Genomic DNA, 10,663 nt, shown 5'->3' on the forward strand with positions numbered 1-10,663 from the left:
TAAGAGGTTGCCCTTTGGCCCAGAGGGAGAGCACTGCGGGCTGGAGACCGCAGCATCCCTCCTACCTGTGGGAGGAGCCTGAGTTGAAGAGCCGGCAGCCCCCATCTCGAGGTGAATCCCCATCTCCAGGAGAGAAGCCCGGAGCTCTTCTTCTCACCTCCAGCACCTCACTTCCAGCAGCCTCTTTCATCTGGAAGGGTTCCCATCTCCAGACCTCCCAGGAGAGACGCCCGCGCAGCCTCCCCCCCCCCCCCCAAGCTTGGTCCCTGGAGCCCGGAAGCAGCTTCCCGCCTATCCCCCGAGGAACACTTTGGCTCGGGGCCACCCCCTCCTCCCATGCTCAAGCATACTGAACCTGTCGTCCCCCGCCCCTGGGTCCCTCCCCTGGGTCTGGAACGGAAGGCGCAGGCGGATTGCGCACCTGCTGTGGCCGCTGGGACCGGATCCCGGAGAGTGTGGCTCCTGCGAGCCAGCCTGGGCGCGCCTCTGCGTCGTCCCCAGCTTCCCAGGACCGCACATGTGCCCGTTATCAACACCTTTTTTTTTTTTTTTTTTTTTTTTTTTTTTTGATGAAAAGTCAATTACAGAAAAATTAAGCTGCGTCTCTTCTGGACACGCGCAGCTGGGTCTTAGGTTTGTTTTTGTTGATCACTTTGCCTTCCGCCCCGCCTCCACACCCCCAACCGCCCCCTCCGGAGACCTTCACGTCTTCGCTCCTCCTTCCCCGTCACACTGAAGACGCCACCTCAGCTTGTGCCTGGCTCTTATAAGCTGCCTGGCCACTGGAGAACAGGGACCACGTACTGCATGCCTGACCACCTCGTCATACCAACGAAGCACGAGGTTCTCATTTTCTCATCCCTTTCCTGACCATCAGCGCATGCTCATGGGCCGAGAGTTGTTGTTTGTTTTGATACAGGGTCTCAGTGAAGCCAGGGTTCACTATGTAGACTAGGATGGCCTCCAGTTCTCTGAAATCCTCCTGCCTCTGAGGGTGCTAGGATTAAAGACTCGCACCACCACATCCGACTGACCGTAGAGATTTAAGAATACGGTTCATTGAACAGGCGGGCTTTTCCAGAACTTTCTCTGACAGAGGCCAGGAGGACTCTGAACGGAGGCAGTTAGGGTGCCAGTGCCTGGCAAGCAGTCTTCCAGCCCAGCAGTTCCCCTGAAGGTCCTAGTTGATGAACGGTTACCACATTTCCAAGCGTGTGGGTGGGAATCCAAGTGTGGACAAATTCAAGTATTGTATTGAAGCCTGGGACTTAGCGCAGCTGGTAGAGTGTTTGCCTAGCTTGGAAGATGCCTTATATTTGCGGATAAACCAGGAGTGGTGTTATGGTTCTGTAATAAGAGTACTATGGGAGTAGAGGCCATGCATACATTGGGGACTATAGGCCAGCATGGCATCTGGAATATGGGCAAACCTGTCTCAAGACAGAAAAAGAAATAGCATTATTGAGTATGTTTCTTATGAATTATGAGAATTTGTGGGATGACTAAAATATCCCGATTATCCTGATTCTCTGGTAAGTTTTAAGTGTATTCACACTTGGGAGACTCAGGCAGGTGGATTGCTCAGAGTTAGTTCTAAGACCAGCCTGGGGTACAGAGTGAGAATACCACTCTGTATTAATTAAAGAATAAAGAATACCACCACCACCAAATACAAGACAAAAAAAAAAACAAAAACAAAAAAAAATCAACAACCAACTGCTTTTAGAAACACTGAAGTAATAACTGCCTGCCATGTCCCTTTGTTAGTTTTCACCATGACTTATGGAGCCTGATGACGGTGAGTGGCCGATAAGGTTAGGGGAAACCTTGGTGGGGGCAGTTGACTTCCACTCAGTGAAGCCAGGATGTAGGCCACTCAGGCTGTCTCACCCTGAAGGCTCTCAGTGGCTTTGGGTGACTGAGAACTGACAGGCAGTCCAGCCTTGCTTTTACTGTGGCTTTTCAACCATTAGGATATTATCAGGAGTTACGCTGGTTGGTAACCTCCTTGCTGGCTGGTGTCTGCTTGTCACATTTTGGAGATCTGCCAGCACTGTGGTCATAGATAGAAAGCCCCTGAGGTGGCCCCAGGAGAGACAGATCCAAGTGTGGATGAGTGACCAGAGGGTTGGAATAATCATTCCACAATGCTTTGGTAATGAGATGGGGAGAGACAGAAAACTTGGAGATGAGTTAGAGGTCTAATATATGCAGCAAAAAGGGACAAGGAGGTGTTGCATGCCTGTAATCCTAACACTTGGGAGCATGAGGCATAAGGAGAGCTGTGAGTCTTGAGGACAGCTGGAACTACATAATAGCTCACTTGTAGATACATAGCAAGACTCTGTCTCAAGAAACAAACAAATAAGGAGTGGCTGACCATTGAGGTCACCACTATGTGACACCAAACATGCTATGCTGATTATATTTGCTACATGGGTATGGGTGAGGAACCAGGAAGAGAACCCATTGCTGTGAAGCTGGCCCTTAACCCTGCCCCAGCTCAGTCTTCTCTGAGATCTGATCCCCCCATCTCAGCCAGGCTCCGCATTTGCATATATGCTCCTAAAGTGGTTGACCCAAACTGGCTCCTTGGGATACAACACCATTAGACATGCTAGAGAGGACCGAGCTAAATCAGGGTGGTCTCCTTTGCCACTTTCTACCTGCAGAGATGCCAGAAGGGCCATCTGTGAGGAAGTTTCACCATCTTGTCTCCCCTTTTGTGGGCCAGAAGGTGGTCAAGACGGGGGGCAGCAGTAAGAAGCTACACCCTGCCTCCTTCCAGTCTCTATGGCTCCAGGATGCCCAGGTGAGTTTTGCTCTCCCCCAGGTCTTGAGTGTGCTGGCTCACTCCACCTCCCCTGGAAACATGTAGCCAAGATGTCTTACGACGTTTTATGTCTAAGCATTGGATAGCTGTGCTAGGACTGCATGTGGTCCTGCTCTTTCAGGTGATGTTTCTGTTGTAATGGAATAGGGACTGTGAAGAGCACACAAAAAGGGCCTGGAAAGCCCATGCATAATTAGAGAACTTCTCTCCTTGTCTTACCTGCATCTTTGGTGCCGCTGGCCCCCATAGGCCAGCTGTGAAGTGAAGGATGAGCACAGTTGAAGATTTAGATTCAAACCTCATCTTGACTGGGAGTCAGAATTCCTTCAGGGGCTCAGGGACTCTCTGTGACCCCCTCCCTCCCTGTCTCTCTGGCCTTTGCACCCAGCCCAAGTCATTCTTTGCTTATAATAGCTGCCTGCAACTCAGTTAGTTCCTTCCCATGGTGACGACTTGTTTCCCCATGCTTAGGCACATTCTTCTTTCTTTCCCTCTACTCTTTACACTCCTGCCTCTTCTGTTTACCATGGCAATTTTAATCTTTTTGGATTCCACTTGACCATGATATCCTTTCTGTTTAGCACAAGCTGAGAGATGACCCCTCATACTTCCTCCTGTTGGAAGACAGACAAGGCAAAGCTGTATTCTCATCAGTCTTGTATGTTTTGCTTAGCTATGAACATCTGCGTGTAGGACGTGTGGGGTGAATTTTGTACAGAAACACTTGGAGCTCTGCTGCTTTGTAGCCGTGTGACTGAAGCAAGTTCTCATTTCCTTCCCTCTAACCTCTTCAACTCTATGTGGGCATAAAACACTTTGTGGTGGTTTTGAATGAGGAAGATCCCCATAGGCTCAGATATTTAAATACTTGGTCATCAGCGAATAGAACGCTTGGAAAAGATTAGCAAGTGTGGCCTTGTTGGAGATGTGTGCTTTGAGGTTTCAAAAGCCCATGCTAGGCCCAGTCTATCTGTCTGCCCCCTCCCTCCCTCCCTCTCTCTCCCGCCATCCATCTCTCCCCTCTTCTCGTTTTCTCCCCTCTCTCTTCTCTTTCCCTCCCCTCTCCTCCACTTCTCTCTTTCCTCTCTCTCCTCTCTGCCTGCCACCTGCAGCCTGTGAATCAGGATATAACACTCTCCAGCACTGTTCCAGCATCATGCTTGTTTGCTTCCTGCCTACCAGACTAACCCTCCCCAACTGTAGGCAACCTCCCTGTTATATGCACTCTTTTATAAGCCTTGCGTTGGTCACAGCAATAGAACACGGACTAGGGCAAGCTCACTTGTTAAAACTCTTATAAGAATAGCGTTTACACCCTACACAAGTATGTATGTGCCTGATAGACTGCGTGTTCTCTTCTTCCACTTAACGTGTGCCTGCATGCTTGTACACATGCTCCTGGTAGGCTACAGAATCAGTCTTTGAGTGGAAGATGTCTCATAGCCATTCACCTATAGTTCATCATTGGAAGCTGAGGCTCTGAATTCCAAATTTAAGAGTCCAGGTCTTCCATACTGCAGGCTGGTGGCCTTTTTGTAGAGACTCTTCTGTACAGTTTGAGTGCTTTTGTCCCCCAGCACTTACAAATGATAGCTGTCACAGAGCTGGCACTTACACATCACTGAATAGATTTGGGAATAGATAAATATATGTCAGAGGATCTGGGGATGCATTGGATTCTGTTTCCTAGGAAACAGAGGAGATATCCATACTGTAGAAACCCTAGAGAGGCTGAGCCTGGGGCTGCCTGCTGATGCTCCCAGGGATCTTTTCACCTGAGGAATGAAATTTAGAAAGATAAGGAAGGACCCATATTTTCACAAGAAAACTGCCCACCAAGGCTAAATGGAGAGAATCATAGCTGTAATTAAGGCCCAGTATTGCCTTGACATGAAGGGGTCCTTCTGGCTTGGAGAAGATGGGCCTTGGGGTGGTCTTAAAGATTAGAGGATGTAGATACACTTAAGAGGAGAAGACTCTGTGTGTGTGTGTGTGTGTGTGTGTGTGTGTGTGTGTGTGTGTGTGTGATAACGTGTACAAGGATGCACGGGGGCACCTATGCATACGGGGGTTACTAGTTGATGTTGGGTACCTCTCTTAAGGGTTCTCTCTTTATCTTCTTAAACAGTGTCTCTCACTGAGTGCGGCACTCACTGCTTGGCTAGACTAACTGACCAGTGGGCTCCCGGGATTCTCCTGTTTCCACTTCCCAGTGCTGAGATTACAGGCTCAACCCGCTATACTCAGCCACCAACCTCAAGCTCTGCTACCCCTACCCAGTTCCCGAGGCCTCCCACTCTCAGGCTTGCCTAGATTCAAAGTGGGTGGGATTCAGCAGGGCAGGCCCCTGTGTCTCAGCTGTACCACACGTGTCACCGTGTTGTACCTGCTTCCCATTTCACAGATGCCACATCTCACCTGCTGGAGGTCGGGGGATCGAGGTTACCCACTGAACCATCTCAGTGGCCCAGATCTTGAGCTCTCCATCCTCCTGCCTCAGCCTCCTTGGTGTTAAGATTACAGTTGTGAGCCATCTCCCTCATCAGATTACGGCTTTTTGTTTTGTGTGTGAGTTCTCCTGTGGTTGGTAACTTTTTCCAGGTCCAATTCGCTGGGTGGGGGATGCTTCCAAATTTTATGACATTGTTTTGTTAACTGTGATCAGGCTGAGTGTGCACATGCTGAGTCACTCTAGCTTAGAAAAATGTGTCATGGAGTCATGGAGTAACTAAATTTGGACAATCTTTTACTGAGGTCATGAAATCTTTAGGAACATCTCTGCTTGGGTGTTCTGGGTGGCCTTGCTGTCTGGCATAGACCTGTCCCAGCACTAACCCAACTCCTCCAGTTGCTTTGGGCATTTGGAAAGTCATGCACCTGCTGTTGACGCTGCTGGTGCAAAAAATCAAAGAACAGAGAAATCCTCTGTGCTGGAGCAAGCTTTGGGTGAGGAGAAGGAGCCTGACTGTTGGCAGCTAGCTGCTTATGAAGCTTTGGCTCTGTATAGGGTTCTGAGGGTTAGTACATGTTCATTTTTGTTGTTTTGTTTTGTTAGGTTCATGGAAAAAAATTATTCCTTCGGTTTGATCCTGATGAGGAGACGGAGCTACAAAGAGTACAGCAGAAAGAGGCCGTGGATCCAGAGCTGGCCTTGCAGCCCAAAGCTCAGGAAACTTCTGCAGGCCCCTCTGGATCTGGGGAGACTGTCCCTAGTGGATCTGGCGGTCCTTATGATCTTGGGGGACACAATCTTTTAGCAGTTGCCCAGAGGTGGCTAGAGGTCAGGTTTGGCTTGTTTGGCAGTATCTGGGTGAATGACTTCTCCAGAGCAAAGCAAGCAAACAAGAGAGGTGACTGGAGAGACCCTGTGCCCAGGTAATGGTGTGACATGGACAGGGTTCTAGTAGGGTCTGCTGTGTTCATACCCTCTGTGGAAAAGCGTGGCTGAATGGTTACATGTGGGGATGACCAGACCTTGCTATCCAGGAAGCAGAAAGTGTAGGTGGAGTTTTCCTGTCCTGACTTCTCACTCACTCCAGTTGGTTCTATAGGTTCTGGGACATGTGATCCTAGAGATCAAACTCAAGTCATCAGGGTTGATGGCAAGCGATTTACCTCTGAGCTATCTTACTGACTTTGACAATTAAAAACAAGAAAGCAAGAAATACCCCTGGGTTATTCTATGACAAGTATCATCCTACATAGCCTAGGCTAGTCTCAAATTCATAATCCTCTTGTCTTAGCCTATCTTAGTGCTGGGATTACAGTGCCCAGCTCCCTGCTATCTAAAGCTGCTTCTGCCCTTGCCAAGAACACTAACTAGACATGGACTCAGATTCTCTGAATTCAGGTTCTCCTACTTCCAGTGTGGAGTCAGCTCTGGTTGGATTAGCTATCCCTACAAAGTATCCCGTTATTTCCTTACCAAAGTGTGTGAGGATGTTCTTAACATCCAAAAGGCTCAGGGGTACATAAGTATAGAACACACACACACACACACACACACACACACACACACACACACACACACACACAGGCTAATCTTGCCTGAAACTGGAAGTGGCGCCATCTTGATCACCATTTCTGCATCTTTTCCCTAATGAGCCTGTCCTGTCCACCTCTGTTCAGTTTGCCACTAACCTCGATTCAGATGTACAGCTTTTCATGTTTCAGTCTGTCAACATGCATTGCTATAATCTAATTAGAAAACAGTATATATGTGTGTTTTACTTTATTTCATTTGGTTCTGAGAAGTTTATGGTTCTGACCATGGGACCCTTAACTTCCAAGCTTGATTCAGACTAGTATATGTACTAGTCTACCTGACTCCTGTAGAGTAGAAACTGTGTGTATGTGTGATCTGCAACTGTGTATAAATGTGACCTACACAGTGGTCATTGAATGCACATGTGGCATAATTATACAGCAGTAACTATGATGATGTACATTGATATTTGCATGTGTGAGATGATTATATTGTAACTATATGTACATGTGAACTGACTTCTATAGGGGTCTGTTTATATATTATGAATTGACTGTACATTGGTGGTTGTATGATTTCATTGTATGTGAGAATGCTGTAGGCATGATCTCTTCTGTCTTCTCAGGCTGGTACTCCATTTTGATAGTGGTGGCTTCCTGGCACTTTATAGCTGCCAGATGTCATGGAGCCCTCCCCCAATGATTGAGCCCACCTGTGATATTTTGTCTGAGAAGTTCCATCGAGGACAAGCCTTGGAAGCTCTAAGCCAGGCTCAGCCTGTGTGCTATACACTATTGGACCAGAGATACTTTTCGGGATTAGGTATGACCCAGGTGATGGGGAGCAAGCCTGTAGAGTTGATTAATGGAAAAGTCACACATAGGGCAGTCAAGACTTGAGGACTCCTCTCCAGTTGTGCCAACACTCCTGGTTTTGAGGTTGGCTCAGCATCCCTTGATTTTAGACTCAGAGTTTGGATTAGGCAGGTCCTCACTTCTCTGTCTGGCACACACTCACATCATGATAGCATTTACCCCGCTAGAGACAGTGAGACCTGGGAAAATGGAGCTGATAAATGAGGCAGACTGACGTCTCGTGCACTAGCCAACTTTACTCAAAGCATCAGACAGTTTGACAGAGGGTTAAGAGGGGTCACCCGAGGAAAGTTCTCATGAGTTCAAGCAGTATACAACCACAATGTCAAGCCATAGAAGGCAAAAATGTGTTTTCCCACAGAGACATAAACAAATAACAACAGCTAGTTGTAATGAACAATGAAGTAAACACACTCCTATCCCGCTACACCTGGGAGGAGCATGAAAACACATTCCAAGGACAATTCTGTTCTGAAGAAACCGAGGCCACAAGACTGTTGTCTTGTTTTCTTGGAGCTTTCTCACAAGCACTCAGAATTCTCCCAGGACTCCATTCTTGAACTATGCTCTGAGGTAGGACTCAGTTGTGAGCCTCCTAGTGGTGTGTTAGTGTGACCACCTACCACAGGGACAGTGTCTTGCACAGAGCATTCAGAAGGTTATGGGTCAAGGCATGCTGTGAATGGTTGTCCTGAGTTGTTCCTACAATGGGGCTTCTTACTGTCAAAGCAGAGGTAGGCATCAGGTCAGCTCCAGGCTCTTAGAAACCAGAAGAAGGCTCTGGAGAGCTGAGTGGTGAAACTAGTATTTCCAGTGGAGACAAGGAGTGTGTGTAGTTCCTAGTAGCAGGGATGGCAGCTCTCTTACTACCCTCCGGAAGAGCAGTGAGTGCCATCAGTGCTGGCTGTTAGAATGGCTGGTGTTAGCAGAGCTGCATCCTTATACAAAGTGCGACTTTGCCTGCCACAGGTATGGCTCACTACCAGAAGGTGGGGAAAGCCTTGTACTTTCATGGGAGAACCAGTGGAGTCTGTTTCTGTGCCAGAGGAGCAACAAGGCTTCCAGACACAGCTTTTGGATGTATATGGAGAGTTGGCTGCACAATGATAACGGTGACAGCCAGCATGACTCATATGACTTCAGCAACCCAGACACAAGGCCCTGACCCCATGCTGCTCCATGGGATAATTACTTCCTAGCTTTCCCTTTTATTCAGATGAGGAAACGAAAGCAAAGGGCACCTTGCTGATGAGCGGTACAGGCAAGATGAGTCCAGGTAGTCTGCCACTGGTTTGCAGAGAACCTGTAACTGGAAGTGCAGCTATGAAACTCTCAGGGAAAACAAACAAACAAAAAGCCCTTTTATCGCTACCACATGACATCTAGCTTACTCTCCTCTCTTTAGCAAGATCATTGCTCTGTGGCCCAGCAAGCTGGACTCCACTCATCATAAAATAGATTGTGAGCTAGTGTGGTAGTAAATATCTATGACTCGACGCTTAGAAGATGGAGGATAAGGAGTTTAGCCTAACCTCCATAGTGAGTTTGAGGTTAAGTAGACAGGGTGTTTCTTACCCCCATGTCTCCCTTTGTTTTCAGGGAACATTATAAAGAACGAAGCCTTGTACAGAGCAGGGATCCATCCTCTCTCTCTCGGCTCGCTCCTGAGTTCTTCCTCTCTGGAGGCCCTTGTGGATCACGTGGTGGAGTTCAGTTTAGATTGGCTTCGGGACAAATTCCAAGGCAAGGGACGGCGCACGCTGATCTACCAGAAGGAGCAGTGTCCTTCTGGTCACCAGGTTATGAAGGAGACCGTTGGGCCCCCTTCTGGACTCCAGAGGCTCACCTGGTGGTGTCCTCAGTGCCAGCCCCAGCTGTCATCTGAGGGGCCACAGAATATGCTGTCCTCCTGAAACACTTGACCTTCTTCATGGAAACTGTAGCATTGAAGATCCAGATACCAAGTGTGCTAAGAGAAGGTCACAGGCAGGAATTGTGTGACAGCTCAGGGACAGGGTCCTAAGGGTCAGTGCTGTTGATACTCATCTCATTGGATTATACCTCAGCCACAGCCTTCATAGGGATAGATGTTTTCCCTTTCTGGTTAATTCTGTGTAGTCCCACCTTGCTGTTAGAACCCTGACAGAGGCTTGGGGAAACTACCTAGAGCAGCAGTGAGTCTGGAAAAGAGTGACTGGGCAACAGCTGGGGGACTAGGAACAGCTTGGGGCTGGGGGCAGCTTTCAGGGACAGTCAAGGGATACTATACTCCCTGCCTTCTTTGCTAATGGTGTGCTGTGCTGTTTTGGAAACGGGTTGATTTTGAGTCCCTCCATTTTCTTTCATCTTTCCCCTGGAGGGGTCAGGGTGAGGGTATAGCTACAGACAGGAACTGCTGGTCAGCCTGCCTGGTGTATCCCCAGTGGCTGGAGACTCAGGGTGGACAGGGAGTTGTGCCCAGGGACTGTGAGAAAAGCTGCTGGTCTATGATGGCCATTTGTGACTATTTGTGACTGGGATGTTGAACAGTTCAGGTGTCCAGGGATGTAGAGAAACAATCAGGTTGTTAGCAACAACTTCATGGAACTGGGGTAGCAATAAAAAATAAAACTGTGTGATGTTCTCTATGTTGTCTTTATTGGGCAGAAATGGTTTTTTGTTTGTCTGTGGGTTCTTCCTTCTTCTTCCTTCTTTCTTCTTCTCCCCTTCCTCCTCCTCTTCTGTCCAGCTCTCACTGTTTGTGAAGGGGCCTCTCAGGCTTGCAGGGTTGGCCTGATGAATCCACTTAGGAGCAGGATGGGAGGGAAGTACATATCTGCCCTTCTGCCTTGGAGAACTAGATGGATCTTGGTGTGGTGATACCTTGTTTGTACAAGTAAATCCTGTCTGAAGGTCAGAGAATGGACTTTGTCACTAGCTCACTATAGAGATCAGGAGGTCTATACAGACAGACAGGAAGTGAGGTAGCTG

The 10,663-nt window shown here is 48.3% G+C and overlaps 1 protein-coding gene across 1 annotated transcript; it reads left to right on the forward strand.

Annotated features, from left to right (window-relative positions):
* Positions 1-795: 795 nt before the first annotated feature.
* Positions 796-9,692, forward strand: Neil2 (nei like DNA glycosylase 2). Its single transcript, XM_051195534.1, has 5 exons — positions 796-843; positions 2,673-2,812; positions 5,889-6,208; positions 7,444-7,640; positions 9,293-9,692. Exons 2-5 carry the CDS (start codon positions 2,675-2,677, stop codon positions 9,604-9,606), a joined length of 969 nt encoding a protein of 322 aa, XP_051051491.1. The 5' UTR covers positions 796-843; positions 2,673-2,674; the 3' UTR covers positions 9,607-9,692.
* Positions 9,693-10,663: the final 971 nt, after the last annotated feature.

This window comes from Phodopus roborovskii, unplaced genomic scaffold, assembly GCF_943737965.1.
Source record: "Phodopus roborovskii unplaced genomic scaffold, PHOROB, whole genome shotgun sequence".
Classification (NCBI taxonomy): domain Eukaryota; kingdom Metazoa; phylum Chordata; class Mammalia; order Rodentia; family Cricetidae; genus Phodopus; species Phodopus roborovskii.

Bases quoted from the DNA above. Each gene is read 5' to 3' on its own strand.
- Neil2 (XM_051195534.1), top strand. From the start codon at position 2,675: ATGCCAGAAGGGCCATCTGTGAGGAAGTTTCACCATCTTGTCTCCCCT. The intron at 2,813-5,888 runs GTGAGTTTTGCT...TTGTTTTGTTAG, and splicing joins TATGGCTCCAGGATGCCCAG to GTTCATGGAAAAAAATTATT. The intron at 6,209-7,443 runs GTAATGGTGTGA...CTGTCTTCTCAG, and splicing joins TGGAGAGACCCTGTGCCCAG to GCTGGTACTCCATTTTGATA.